Raw genomic sequence first — 15,759 nt, forward strand, 5'->3', positions numbered from 1 at the left:
CTTATAAATGGGTAACTGAGATAGTCAAAGCTACCTGGCCTTGTATCATGGGGTGGCAAATTCTGTGCTTTTATAGTCAGTCATTCTATGGTTATTTATCAGCCATTTTGGTTCTAGAAGTAATTTCCCTGCTGCGCAGTCTTTTTGCTGGTTTCTAATTTGTTATTCGGTTCTATAAAGAACTGAAGGTTATAAGGTGAGACCAGACAACCGCCTTTGTGAAATTAGCAACCGTTAAAACATATGTTAAGGTGATAAACACAAACCTATAAAATTTTATGGAACCAAGTAAATTTGCTACATTTCTTATAACCCTGAAACTTTTTCTTCCTTTTTTAAGGAATCTTCATCTCTTTTTGATAGGTGAGAATGCCTAGGTTTAATTTTAACTTAAGTGGGGGAATATCCTCATTCTCAAGAAAAGGGTAGAGACATGAAAGCAGTATCAGATATAAAAGCAGTAAAAGAACTGGAAATAAACATGGGAAGGAGAGAGATGTGAGGTGGGGAATGAGACCAGGAAGAGAGTAGTAAGAGGAAACAGGTACAACTAGAGAGAGACACAGGCTCTGTGATAAAAGTGACAACTCAATGTCAAGTGCTCTTCTCATAGCCTGGTGGCTACCTGGGACCTGAGCATAACAAGTTACCTCTCGCCACTCTTCTTTAAAATGAGATGCCAATTTAGAAATATTGAAAAATAATGGCTTTTTTAAATTTTAAAATGTTAAAGTCTATTTTTGAACAAAAATATCTATCTTTTCATGATAGTCTATATTGTTCACAAAATATGAAACAGTGGCTTGAGTATTAAAGGATCTGTAGGGGTGTCTGGGTGGCTCAGTCGTTAATCGTCTGTTTGGCTTGGGTCACGATTCCTGGGTCCTGGGATCAAGCCCCGTGTCAGGCTCCCTGCTCAGTGGGCAGCCTGCTTCTCCCTCTCTCACCTCACACCCCACCCCCACCCCGTGTTCCCTCTCCTGCTGTGTCTCTCTGTGAAAGAAAGAAAGAAAGAAAGAAAGAAAGGAAGGAAGAAAGAAAGAAAGAAAGGAAGGAAGGAAGGAAGGATCTGTAAGTTAACTAGCTCTCATCTGGTCTCTTTGACATGCATAATCTTTTAGGTTGCTGGGTACTGTTTTGTGGGGGAGTTGGAGGTGGGTTAATTTTCTCCAGTGTTCCAGTGCTACAAGTATAAGTGTCACTTAAATAATCACATTAACCCTTCTTCCTTTTGTCCCAAATGAACTCTTCAGTTTTGGTCTAGTTTGATCTTAGGAAGGATATATACAGAGGTGGTAGGAACCAAATTCTTCAGGAAAAGGTGAGTTAACGTTTGTGTTTTACAAAATATTCTATCAAATTCCAGACTTTCAGCTCAGAATGAGATAGCTACAAAGACGACTAAATGAAATTGTACTTGACATTTTTTTGTGCTCTGCACCTCCCATCCATTCACCTTTACTTACTGCTTTTAATGTCCTGATGAAATTGAAAAAAGAACTACACACTGGTGCAGGCAGATTATAAAAATGAAGTTCCCAGATGTATCCCTAACACATGCTGCTAGTTAAAATACTTAATTACATTCTATATTAACTTCTGACACCTAAATAATAACTACACAACTTAGGTTGTTATAGATCATGTAAATGTAAATATTTAAGAAAAAGGATGATTCACATTAACTACTTGGGCAACAACCTCATATTACCCTCATCACACTGTTAAACAAAAAACATAAAAAAGTGAATTGTGTTTAATCCATGAAGGAAAAGAGAGAAAGAAATTTTCAACATGTAAAATTCCAAAGAGAAGGACACTGTGGTTCTATCAGATGTAGTACCTTTATATCCATTAGTAGATTCCAGAAGGTATAAGTGATATACTTATGAAAGAAGATGCATATTACAAACTTGCATTGTTGATCCAAATGGAAGCAACTAGTGAGTGTATAAAGATTTCATGACAGGAAGAGGTGGATGGTTAAGAGAAAACTAGCTCCTGATACAGATGAGTATTTCTGAGTAGAGGAACGAGGACTCTGAGTGGTAACAAACTTAATTGACCGATCAGTCACTGTACTATTTTCTTCTTGGATCAGAGCAGTATTCTTGTGAGAGCATATACATGATGATCCAGAGCAGGAAAACCCAAAATTCTTTGTAAATTACAGGATACTATCCCACTTTGAACAGTAATCTGATATTAAAGGGCACGGGCTCTCTAAGAATGGTTATACAACAGAAAAGTAAACTGTTGGGATTTCAAATTACATGTGACCTTTAGCATGACTACTGCTACCAGAGAATTCTGTTCAAAGGTTCTAACTTAGTTTCAGACGAATCAGGTAATTTCCTTGCACTTCCTCTTCATACCCAGACTTACCTGGCTGATGTTTACATATGACCCATAGGGTTGGTAGTTTCACTAAGCCCAGGATGGGTTCCTGGCAGTGTGGTTGGCGGCTCTGCCGATACGGCAGAAACTTTTTCTTCTTCCCTTCTCTTAAGGCAGGCTGCTTTGGGGTTAAGGTTCCTCTCTGAAACAGGGAAAAAATAATTTTTATCGTTACAGTGGTAAGTTATGAATTAGGGACTCTTAGGTCTTAAATTGAACAAACTGCTATTATGTTTTCTTTCTTTCTTTCTTTCTCTTTTTTAAAAGGTTTTATTTATTTGACACAGAGATAGAGTACAAGTAGGCAGAGCATCAGGCAGAGGGACAGGGAGAAGCAGGCTCTTTGCTCAGCAAGGAGCCCGACAAAGGGCTCGATCCCAGGACCCGACATCATAACCTGAGCTGAAGGCAGCCGCTCAACTGACTGAGCCACCCAGGCATCCCTTATATTTTCTTTCTAAGGGGATTACCACTCTCTGCAATTTCATTCCCACAAGTAACATCACACAGAGGCAACAATGATGTGCTCACATAAACCTTCAGATTAAATAAGCCTCTAGTGAGTATTCGGTGTCTTCTTATTCTGCTTCTGATTTAGTTTTCTGGGTTTGGTTTGATCTGTATCAACATCCAAAGGTAAAGGCAGTTCTTTTACTGCTTTACTCAAACATTTTGGCAAGTGCCAGTGTTAGTCTACCAAATCTCCTCAGTATCCTGCTAAGATATGGTACATTGGATTGATAGGAATGTGACATTTTCTTATGTACCTGGAGAGAGACATCTGTGCTTTATCTAGAATTTTATCAGCTTAGAAAATGATAAAATAGATACCCTCAGCCATTCCTCTATAAAAAAATGTGCCAACTCCTTAAGGTAGAGAGGTAGCTGGCACATTATCTTGCTTTTCTACTTTTGTATGTAGAACGAGATGATTGAATGTTTCTTTCTACTGTGAGGTGGGATTAAAAGGGTGATAAAAACCTTCTCTACTGCTTTGTATATAAGATAGCAGAGACATGAGGTGCCTGGGTGGCTCAGTCATTAAGTGTCTGCCTTTGGCTCAGGTCATGATCCCAGGGTCCTGGGACTGAGCCCTGCATTGGGCTCCCTGCTTGGCAGGAGGCCTGCTTCTCTCACTCCCCCTGTTGTTCCCTCTCTCGCTGTGTTTCTGTCAAATAAATAAGTAAATAAAATCTTAAAAAAAAAAAGCAGAGACAACTAGATGGAATTTTTGAAGTGGGCATTTTTAAGAGTAGAGGGTCTATGTGAAATAAAGGGAAAGAAAACCATTGGATTGAAAACCCACTGGATCAATATTCACTTGGGAATTATTTTTCATGATATCTTTTCCTTAAATAAGTATTTACTTATTTTTAAAGATTTTATTTATTCATCTGAGACAGAAAGACACATAGAGCATGAGCAGGGGGAGAGGGAGAGGGAGAAGCAGACTCCCTGCTGAGCCAGTACCCCCCCCCCCACCCCAATGCAGGGCTTGATCCCAGGACCTGGAGAGCATGACCTGAGCTAAAGGCAGATGCCAAACCCTCTGAGCCACACAGGTACCCTCTTAAATAAGTTTTATGGACAAGATATCCAACCCATGACAGCTTTTGGTTAGTTTTTTGTTTCTGATAATATCATAAAGTGAAAAGTTGTTAAATGTATTTTTGTGAACTGATTAAAAATGTCCTAGTGAATGTAATATAAAAGAATCACTTAAAATTAGTCTGTAATGAAGGGGTACTTGGCTGGCTCAGTCAATGGAGCATGGCACTCTTGAGCTTGGGCTTGTGGTTTGAGCCACACACGGTGTGGAGATTACTTAAAAATACATCTTGGGGCACCTGGCTGGTTCAGGTGGTAGAGCACAGGACTCTTGATCTTGGTGTCATAAGTTCAAGCCCCATGCTGGGTGTGGAGACTACTTAAAATCTATAAAGAAAAAAAATCTGAAAAAAACTTAGTCTATAATGAAAACCTATTTTGCAGAAGATGTGAATTTTGTTAGATTTTCTTGAAATGGCCAGCTGAATGCAACATAGCAGGACTCTTCTTTTTTAATGTATTTCCTGTAAGCCAAGTAAAATGTATTTGAACATGCATTTACAATACATATTTATACTCACTTCTAAGTTTCAAAAAGTAGACAAAAGACTTTATTATGGTAAACTCAGCTGATTCTATTGACAATTACTCATGCACAATGATAAAATTTCATTTTAGAGTTCTTATTCTCTCAGCCCCTCTATTTGGGAAAAGACATAAAGCCGCTTCAACTATTAAGAAGATCAGGGGCGCCTGGGTGGCTCAGTGGGTTAAAGCCTCTGCCTTCACCTCAGGTTATGATCCCAAGGTCCTGGGATGGAGCCCCACCCACACTGGGCTCTCTGCTCAGCAGGGAGCCTGCTTCCTCCTCTTTCTCTGCCTGCCTCTCTGCCTACTTGTGATCTCTGTCTGTCAAATAAATAAATAAAATCTTAAAAAAAAAAAAAAAAGAAGATCAATGAAGAAAGAAAGGTACACACTTATTTATTAGGATAAGTAGTAAGAAAAAACGGCATGTTCATCATTATGTAAAAATACCAGGAATTGTTTTCTTAACAAGTAAAATGTGCACTTCTAACTAATAACTAGAATTCTGTCTTTTATTAGGTGTCAGGTCCCTTTGCTGTGCAGAGAGCAGTCTTCTATAATGACTGGAGAGACTGAAAAGGGCATAAATTAACATGTTAAATCCAACCTTGTGTCACAAAAGGATGATCAGAATAGCTAGAGAGGACCAGAACCAAACACTCAATTTGGGTAATATCTTGCAAGATTTCTACGGTCAGTCAGAAAAAGAACATTCAGGGCTGTAAGAATCAAGAGAATAAGCGCTAGAAAATGTTAAGTGAGGTTTGATCCAAAAAAGGCAAATGCTAGTGTTGTCTTTTAATACCCTCTGGTGTGGGGCGCCTGGGTGGCTCAGTGGGTTAAAGCCTTCAGCTCGGGTCATGATCTCAGGGTCCTGGGATCGAGCCCCGCGTCGGGCTCTCTGCTCCGCAGGGAGCCTGCTTCCTCCTCCCTCTCTCTCTCTGCCTACTTGTGATTTCTGTGTCAAATAAATAAAATCTTTAAAAAAAAAAAAAATACCCTCTGGTGTGTGGGATCAGCCCATGGGAAATGTATTAAGTAGCCAGAAGCCTTGATGTACAGGTGAGCAGACATTACCTGCAGGGCATGAGAAGTGACTGTCTTTCTCACATTTCAATTACAGTAATAATATTATTGGCTTCCGGTATGTAATTGAGGACTTAGCAGTCTTAAAATACCATCTTCTCAATGTACCTAAAGCTCAAATTTTGGCTAACTACACAGTCACTTCTTACATTATTATGACCAGATAAATATTCATTATAATAACTATGTGGACATACTGGCAAGTCAAGAATTTTATATTTTTTCCTTACTTGTATGACTGCTTGTTTTTCCTGCAGTTAACACTTGCGTTGCTATTCATTTGCTAGTAATGCTAATTTTTTCCCCCTGACCCATGCTCCAAGAGATCTAATAAATGCCTATCATCATTTTTTTTTTCCTTAAAATCTCAAACATACCATCATTTCATCTATTAATTCCATTTTCTTACCCTGGAAAGAAAATTGGGAAAAATCCCTTTCTTTCTTCTGCAGCTAACGAACATCTGCTTTTTTTTTTTTTTTTTTAAGATTTTATTTATTTTAGAGAGAGACAGAGCGAGCACAAGCAGGGGTAGGGGTAGAGGGAGCAGATTCCCCACTCAGCGGGGAGCTTGATCTGTGGCTTGATCCCAGGATGCTGAGATCACGACATGAGCTGAAGTCATATGCTTAACCTACTGAACCACCCAGGTGCCCACCATCTCCTATTTTCAATGTATAGGCACACTGATTTTCTAAGCCTAGTAGATCTTGTCATGAGATCTCCTTTTGATGCTTTCTGTGTTAGATTCTTTGTTTCTCGGATCACATGCCTTTATCTTTATTGATTATGCCCTTACTTGGCTAAAGCATATATTCCAGAAGCCTTCTGAGAACATGTACATAGGAGATAAAATTTTCAAGTCTTTGCATATCCAAAATATCTTTATTCTATCTTCACCCTTTGATTAATGGTTTGGGTAGACACAGAATTCTAGACTAAAAATGATTTTTTTCCTTTGATTAATGGTTTGGGTAGACACAGAATTCTAGACTAAAAATGATTTTTTTCCTCAGAATTTTGAAGGCACTGTCTTACTATGTCCTGGAATCCAGCATTATTGGTCTAGAATTCTGATGATATTTTGACTCTGAGGAATCCAACTTTTTCATACGAGACAGACCTTTGCTTAATCTTCCTGTTTTCAGGTAATGCCTTCTCCAATATGAGCACCTTCAAAGAATAGAGCCTTCCAGGGGCTAGGAGTTTTGTGGGACAGAATAACCTGCTTTTTGTGGTATTCCTCCTGTTCCACTTTAATTTCTTCTGTCTAAATAAGTCAATTACCACTACTCTGTCTACTTTCCATCTTACACACATATTATGCTCTCTGATTTGAACGCTATAATCTTTTTCCATCTGTCTTTGTGGATTAATACTATTTTTATTATTTCAGTGAGGATTTAGTAAGGAGTATTATCAATGAATATGCTAGGACTACCACGTTATTACCATATCACTGCAACTAAATTAAAATCTCCTGAGGGTAGTAGGGTCTAAAAATTTGGGAAAAGGAAAAGCCTCGGGTGATTCTGGCACTAGCCAGATTTGGGAACCATTGTCTTAGCTCATTCATCTTCAAACTTACTAAGACACCAGGAAACTAAAATCCTAATAGTTCTACTGTCCTTAAATTATTCCTGGAAGGGAAGTAAGCTGACTGAGCGGACTTGTGAAAGTTTGAGGAGGAAATGTCTAACCACTAATCTAATTGTTAGTAAAGATAAGACTAGAAAGTTGAAAATAATATGTAAAATCTACTGAGAATTAGTAAAACTAATGTTGATTTTATAGTTGTCATAATGGAAAGGCTTAAACTGGCAATGGCAGGGACCAAGTAGAATTTGGTAAGTGAAGCAACAAGACACAAAAAGTGCTCTGGCAAAATCTGAGGCTCAGAAGGGAAGCCGATCCTCCTGCTCTTCTCTAGAATACACAACTGGTTGCCCTCCTGATATAGCCACTTGTCCAGGGATAACAGGTTGTGGACAGCCAGATACAGTCCTGAAGCACTATCCCAAATCAGGTAAGGAAAAAGTGCAGAGAATGCCCAAAGTAGTCCTATCAACAAAATGTACCTCTTTCTAGAAACCAACGCGCCCAGGGACTGCTGAGTAGAACCCTTGTAGGGATGAAGAGGCTCTCAGAAGTAAAGAGGTTACTCAAATAACTCAAAACTGCTAGAGATAATGTCCAGAGAAGACAATGGCCATATTAAACTCTAAAGGTGCTCCCACAGAAAGGCAGAGGAATGTGGGCTGCACGAAGGGTTCTAAATCCATTTTGACAGAGAGTCATCAGAGCACCTTTCAAGAAGGATCTTGAATGAATCCCAAGGTTTTTACCTTAAAGACATAAAATAAAAGCTCTGGTCTTTGAAGCCCAGAGTCTGAGGTTGGGAGGAAGGTAGGCTTTTATGAATATGAAAGCAGCCCCTAACTGAAGTTATAGTTAGTGTATTTTAAATTCTGTTCAAATTCTAATCAGTCAATGGCTCCTTATATAGAGCTTTCCAGAACTGCACAAAAAAGTCAGTACCCATTAACAGTTACCAGAAAGTTATCAGGCAGTTGGATGAGCTTATGTGTTACATCTTCTCTCAGACTCAGCTTTTCTGCCCTAGCTACCTACAGGGAGCCACTACAAAGTCAAATCTTACAAGTGAATGAGTAAAATCCACCCAGGCATGGTGGAGTTTACAACTTTTTTCAAACACAGAGGTATTTCTCATTTTGATGACTCAGAAATGAGTCTGATTTTAAATGAGGTGTTTTTAAAAATAAAGGACTCTGTATTCTAGCTCTAATAAACAGCGGGAAGGAAAGCTGTAAAGGGATAAGCTCTGGCATTGCTGCTGTCCTAACAGACCAGGTGCCGACAACAGTTTTTACAGCAAATAGCTGGGTAGAGCCAGGGTAGAAAATATCTTGGGTCTGCAGAGCAGAAGGAGGAATGTACAGGGACCACAAAACACAAGTGCCTCACTGCCTTCAGAGTGAGAAAAAAGGTGTCAGACACAATGAAAAAAACAAAAAAAACTCCCAAAACTCTGATAAAGTGAGAGCAAATACTGAAGGCTCAAGGAATCACTGATCCTACCACAGATGAGTGGGCAACAATCAGACTCTTTGTGAGCATCCCAAGGGAGTCTATACATTCTTGAAAATCAGGTTTCATTAACATTCACCCTTTACAGATAGTCCACAGGCCTTGATAGGAGCAAGTATCTGAGTTTAATGGTATACTGGTTATGCATGAAATAATCTATTCATCATCCTTATTAAATATATTGGAGGGAAGTGGATGGATCAATTAATTACTATGGTTAAGCTCTTCTGAAAGTGTATTCAAGTTCTCCAAACTCTGGTTTCCTTAGTGTATTCCTGTTGTGACCAATGCTGAGGGTCCATGGTTATAGTTGTTAAGTGTCTGCTCTATTCATATTCTTTTTTCTTTTCTAACTTTCTTTAAGTAAAATCCCATATAAACATCCATTAAATAAGAAAGAGTTGTTCTTAATGAGGAGAAGCTAGAGGTAGTGTTTGGAATCCAAGGGCACATCTGTAATTCTTCACAAAAAGACTTAGGATAAAACATTCATAACTCTGAATGAGAAAACAAAGAGGAATATGAAAAAAATAAACAATAATAAAAAGTTTCAAGGGCAGGAAGCTTATATTAATTGGTAAGATAGGGTCCAGCATAGAGGTGATTTAGATAGGAGGTGAGCAATAAATAGTTGTTCAAAAAATGAAGTTTCAAAACTTCTTCAAGATTCCATCAAACTCCTCAAAAGATTAAACAGTTGGGGCACTTGACTGAGCCAGCAGTTGATAAGCCTGTAATAAACCACAATTTGCCCTGAGAAACACACAAGCATGTCGGTGCACATTAGGCCAAGAAGTTCATAGCATTCCTGATCAGGGATCAACAAAGAAGCCCTGAGACCATATTAACCTGGGTATGAAGAACATCTATATGAAGTAAAGCTGGGAGGGGCCATGATCAGGCATCCTATTAATCAGCAGGGCCATTTTAATAGACAGCCCAGGGTAAAGTAGGAGAGAAACTCAGTACAGAGAATGGGGAAGACAGGAAGAAGCAGGGAGGAAAACAGACCTAGGCAGGTAAATTCAACCGTGTGGGAGATCAGACTTAACATAAACAGGAACAAGAAGGGCATAAAGCACTAATGCTGAGCAGAAGGCAGAGGCTGGTTATTCTCTGCAACATTTCAAAGGGTTGTGCTGGTTTGTGGGAAGCACCAAGCCTACAGATACGGACAAATACTAGGAGGCAGAGGTGAGAGAACTACAGAGAAAACTTGATGATGCAGTGGCAGAAGTAGGAGTTGAACCTAACAAACAACTTCCCAACAGAAGAGCAAGTGAAAAAAGAAAAGTCTGCCCACCTAAGGCAGAACAGTTATTTATCTTTGCTGAACCTACTTACCTCTGACTTGCTGTTCTAGACTAAGGATGACTGCCACGGCCTGATGAAGAATAAGGAGTTTTGTTTGGGGTTTTTCACTCTTTAAATGGAGCTGACACATTCGACCAAGCTCTTTGAATGCCTCATTAATATCCCGCACACGTAAACGTTCTCTGGCATTGTTAGCCATCCGCCTTTCTTTCTCCCTTTCTATCTTCTGTTCTGGGTTCAAATCCTCATCTTCATTAGTACTGCTAGAAAATGAAGTAACAACAATGTCTATTAGATCCCTATAAAAATTACCTGTAAATTTTACCAAATAGTTGACATAGTTACACTTAACATGATTTTATATATATATAGATATATATCTATATATCTATCTTTCCAGTCTTTCTTTAATGCATATATATATATATATATATATAGTTGAAATTATATCACATACACTTTCAAAATTTTTTATTTATTTATTTACTTACTTATAGAGCAAACACATTGTATAAGTGGGGAGAGGGGCAGAGAGGAGGAGAGAGAGAATCCTAAGCAGACTCCATGCTGAATGTGGAGCCTGATGCAGGGCTTGATCTCAAAACCCCAAGATCACCACCTGAGCTGAAATTAAAATTCAGAGGCTCAACCAACTGAGCCACCCTGGCACACCACAACATACATTTTTAAATGCATTTTCCATTGCATATTCAGCATAAACACTTCTCCATACTAGCTTAAGTCTTTATAATTTGAATGACTACATAACATTCTAGGGCCTTACTACAGAATGTGATCAGCACCAGCATTACTGGGACTTGTTAAAAACACAGACTCTCAAAGTTCTACTGTAAGGCTATTGAATTGAAAGCTATATTTTAACAAGATCCCTGGCTGGTTCATATGTACATTAAGGTTTGAGAAGCACTGTCCTAGTATACTAATGTACTATAATTTGCCTAACCTGTGCTCCTAAATATATTCCAAATCATTTCTCTCACATGCTTTTTCCCCCCCTCACCTGATGAGGAAGAAGAAAAGCTTAAGACACAGAATAAGAGAAGTATCTCAGAAAATGACTACTTTTTGTTTAAGAGAGAAATATTGTCAGTGGCGATGATTCTAAAACAGGCATGGGGTGCCTGGGTGGCTCAGTCTGCCGGCATCTGCCCTTCGCTCAGTCACAGGGCAGGGTTGAGTCATAGTCTTGAGGTACTGGGATCAATCCCTATGTTGTGCTCCCTGCTCAGCGGGGAGTCTGCATCTCCCGCTCCCTCTTGTGCTCCCTCTCTGTCATATGCACACTCTCTCTCTCCAAAAAATAGATAAAATCTTAAAAAAAAAAAAAAAACACAAAAAAAACCCATGAATCAAATGGAACAATTTTTTGAAGGACAAATTGGCAAAATGAACCCAAAGCCTTAAAATGTTCTTTATATCTTGATCAGCAATTCTAACTTAAGAAATTCACTCTAAGGACATAATTAGGGATGTGCATAGGAATTTATGTAAAAAAGTTGATAACAGAATTATTTACTCTATCAACTAATTGGGAGTCCAATAATAGGACACAGGTTAAATAAGTCACAGTACATCCAGACAATTGTCTACTGTGTAGCCTCTAAAAATTAGGCTGCAGATTGTGCTAATAAGTAAAAGATGCCAGACACAAGACTACATATTGTATGATTTACAAGAACCTCTAGAAAAGACAATGCTCTAATAATGAAAAGCAGATGAATGGCTGCCAGGGGATGGAAGAAGGGTACTGATTACCAAGGGGCATAAGGCAACTTTTTGGGGTGGTAGAAATATTCTTATTAGTAATGTTGTGGTGGTTATAAGATCATACACATTTGGACAAAAACTGTACCCTTAAAATGGTGTATTTTATTATATATATGTGTGAATTAAACTTCAATAATGCTGACTAAAAGGAAAAAACATGTGAGAAAACTCAGGGACAGATGAAAATATGAAAAATACATTGCTATGTGAAAAAGTTGATATTGTGGGGTGCCTGGGTGGCTCGGTGGGTTAAAGCCTCTGCCTTTGGCTCAGGTCATGGTCCCAGGGTCCTGGGATCGAGCCCCATATCGGGCTCTCCGCTCAGCGTGAGCCTGCTTCCCCCTCTCTCTCTGCCTGCCTCTCTGCCTACTTGTGATTTCTATCTGTCAAATAAATAAATAAATCTTTAAAAAAAAAAAAAAAAAGAAAAAGTTGATATTGTAAAACTGGAACCAATTTAATTCCAATTTATATTTATGGGATATCTATTCATTAAAGAGTAAATAGTAGTTAATTTTTAAAAGATCAGTTTCTTGTGATTTTTGTGTTCTTTTCTATATTTTCCAAATTTCTGTAATGAAAACAGATTAAGTAATCAGATAAAAGCCCAAACATTTTTTTTTTTTTAAAGATTTTATTTATTTATTTGAGAGAGAAACAGTGAGAGAGAGCATGAGCAAGGAGAAGGTCGGAGAGCAAAGCAGACTCCCCATGGAGCTGGGAGCCCTATGTGGGACTCGATCCCGGGACTCCAGGATCATGACCTGAGCCAAAGGCAGTCGTCCAACCAACTGAGCCACCCAGGCGTCCCAAAGCCCAAACATTTGAAGGAGATGATCTGGAATTACTTTTAGAAAATTCTATTTATTTTTCAGAAATAAATGACTGAGGAGTCTCTCAGAACCCTGAAATAATATGCACAAATGAGCTCTAATAAACTTGAGTACTGGGCGCCTGGGTGGCTCAGTGGGTTAAGCCGCTGCCTTCGGCTCAGGTCATGATCTCAGGGTCCTGGGATCGAGTCCCGCATCGGGCTCTCTGCTCAGCAGGGAGTCTGCTTCCGTCTCTCTCTCTCTGCCTGCCTCTCCATCTACTTGTGATTTCTCTCTGTCAAATAAATAAATAAAATCTTTAAAAAAAAAAAAAACTTGAGTACTGTAATAAATATTAAGTACATAATAGATTTTTTCTAGCTAATTGTCAAGAATTACATAAAAATATTCTTCTATATTAGAATCACTAGCTCTTTTCTTCAAAGGAAACTTTACAGATCATCTAGCCCAAAGGGTTCCAAATGTGGCCACCCATCAGAATCTTCAGGGGTACCTGAAATATATAGGCTTTGAAGGTCCCACTACCAGAGATGCTGATTTTGTGAGCTTGGGTTGGGACTAAGACAACCTGTTTTTCTAAAACATTTCAGGATTTCGTGCTTTAGGGCTGAGAACTACTGCCAGATCCAGAGAGATCAGTGATGATCCTAGCATTACATAGCTAATTAGTGGCAGTGTAATGACAAGGACCCAGGTAAGTATTCTATGGAAACAAGGCTATACCACACTCCTAAAATCATCATGATCATAATAGTAACTATAGTACTTTACTGCATGCAAAAAAGTGGCAAAGGACTTTATATGCATCATTTTCAGTTTATTTCCATAAGAACCTATAATACTCTCTTTTTAGAGAAAAAAAACCCCTGAAGTTCGGAGAGTTTTAACAACTTGTCCAGGGTAACTTGGCAAGTATGTGATGAAGCCATAATTCAATCAAGGACCATGATATTAATCTATTGATTATCATTAATTACTAAGCACTGCTGTTACTAGTAAACTATTATACCTCCTTTTCATTTTTCTGATGACCTATAATAGGGTTCAGTAACCTATGGCCCATGAGCTGGCTTCTTGTTTTCTTACATAAAATTTTACTCAAAGAGCTACGCTCAGTTGTTTATGTATTGACTTTGGTTGCTTTTATCATAATGGCAGGGTTGAGTAGTTGTGACAGAGACCCACCCAATGGCCCACAAAACCTCAAATAGCTACTGTCTACCCTTTATGGAAAGTTTGCTGAACTCTGACCTTTAAGGTGAAAAGATGAGTAAGAAGGAAAGATGCAAATTATTTCTCTTAAAATTCTATTTGAATAATAAAACTACTAAAGAATTAAGATGCCTCAAAGGAGTAGTCTCTGGATTCTCTGACCCAATTTTTACTTCTTCATGCTCCTGTACAACTGAGTATAATGCATACTAAAATGATAATATTAAGGGACACCTGGGTGGCTCAGATGGGTAAGCATCTGCCTTCAGCTCAGGTCATGATCCCAGGGTTCTGGGCTCTCTGCTCAGCTGGGAGTGTTTCTCCTTCCCATCTCCCCCTCCCTCCAGATTGTGCTCGCTCTTGCTCTCTCTCAGATACATAAACAAAATCTTAAAAAAAAAAAATGACAGGGGCGCCTGGGTGACTCAGTGGGTTAAGCCTCTGCCTTCAGCTCGGGTCATGATCTCAGGGTCCTGGGATCTAGCCCACACCGGTCTCCCTGCTCGGTGGGGAGCCTGCTTCCCCTCTATCTCTGCCTGCTGCTCTGCCTACTGTGACCTCTCTCTCTCTGTGTCAAGTAAGTAAATAAAATCTTTTAAAAAAAATGACAGTATTAGAACCTTAAAATTTAATTTTTAGAATAATTTTCAATTTAATTTTTTAGTTATATCTTCCACGCTCATCGTGGTCTTCTTTGTAGCCTAATTTAATACAAAGAACAATGTTTTAAATATCTGTGTGTGATATATACATATTATTGATGCCAAAAAAACAGGGTATGCCAGAAATACACCAAACCATCTAAATTTAATGTAGAATTAGAAGAAAAATTCGAGGGAAGAACCTGAAAATCATTTGAAACTAATGTACTATGTATCAATATCCATAGTGAAAAGCAAAGTCAAGTCTGGTTTCTAGAAAATCTTCCCCAACATCAGTCCACCTGGAGTACTTCCTTTTCCATATTCTCCTCAAATCATTGTTTAAATCAGGAGTTGGCAAACTTCCCCTGTAAAGGGCCAGATAGTAAATATTTTCAGCTTTGTGGGCCATCTGGTCTCTGCTGTAACTACCCAAATCTGCCACCGTGTTGGGAAAGCAGCCATAGACCATATGCAAATGAATGGGGTATGGCAGTGTTCCAATAAAACTTTATTTATTAAAATAGACCATGGGCTAGATTTGGCCCATGGGCCATAGTTTGCTGACCCCTGGTTTAAATCATACAACAGAGTTTTACCATAAACATAGCGTTAAAATAATATATTTAAGTATTTATTGGTGTACTGAATCTAAATGTCTCCAAATGTAAAATTTAACTTGTTTTAATTATTTTGTGCTCTAACTGAAGGGAGATATATAATTCTTTTTTATATGTAGCCCTTAAAATACTGTGGTATAATGGAATGCATAATTTTGAAGTCAGCATTTTATGACCCCCCCTTTTAGGGCCACTGTGAGCACTAAATGAGGTAAAATATGAAGTCCTAACACAGTATCTAGAACATAGATGACACTTAATAAATGCATGACACCCTTCAATTTTCCGAGCATTTTCACCCATGGCGAGTGAGTGAAATGTAATACCTGGATGCTAACAAATACCTTGTTCTGCCTCTAGATGAAACCTTGATATCTTTTTGGGAGGATTCATCATCTGATTTCATGTCATCTGATGAAGGAGGTTCATGAAGGTTTTCATCTTTTTCTTTGTTTTCAGTCTTGATTTCTGCTGGAACAACAGTTCCAGACTGACTTTGCAAGCCACCTAACAAAGAGGCAAAGAAACATAAATGTCCAGAATTAGAACTAAGACAGTAGAAAGCCTTCTAGACGGTGAATGTTTTTACTTGTTACAGGACTCTTATGGAAGTCTGAAGATGTA

At 38.6% G+C, this 15,759-nt stretch overlaps 1 protein-coding gene across 7 annotated transcripts in view; it reads right to left on the minus strand.

Moving 5' to 3' along the window:
• The window catches only part of TCF12 (transcription factor 12), a 389,433-nt gene that overhangs the window by 3,408 nt on the left and 370,266 nt on the right, over positions 1 to 15,759 (minus strand). For all 7 annotated transcript variants that reach the window (XM_044231896.1, XM_044231897.1, XM_044231898.1 and 4 more), the window contains 3 exons: positions 15,480 to 15,642; positions 10,072 to 10,304; positions 2,386 to 2,539 (listed from right to left, as the gene is read on the minus strand). In XM_044231896.1, coding sequence (XP_044087831.1) covers positions 2,397 to 2,539; positions 10,072 to 10,304; positions 15,480 to 15,642 — 539 coding nt within the window. In that variant the 3' untranslated portion in view covers positions 2,386 to 2,396. The remainder of the gene's footprint in view (positions 1 to 2,385; positions 2,540 to 10,071; positions 10,305 to 15,479; positions 15,643 to 15,759) is intronic.

The sequence above is a fragment of the Neovison vison genome, chromosome 13, assembly GCF_020171115.1.
Source record: "Neovison vison isolate M4711 chromosome 13, ASM_NN_V1, whole genome shotgun sequence".
Lineage (NCBI taxonomy): Eukaryota > Metazoa > Chordata > Mammalia > Carnivora > Mustelidae > Neogale > Neogale vison.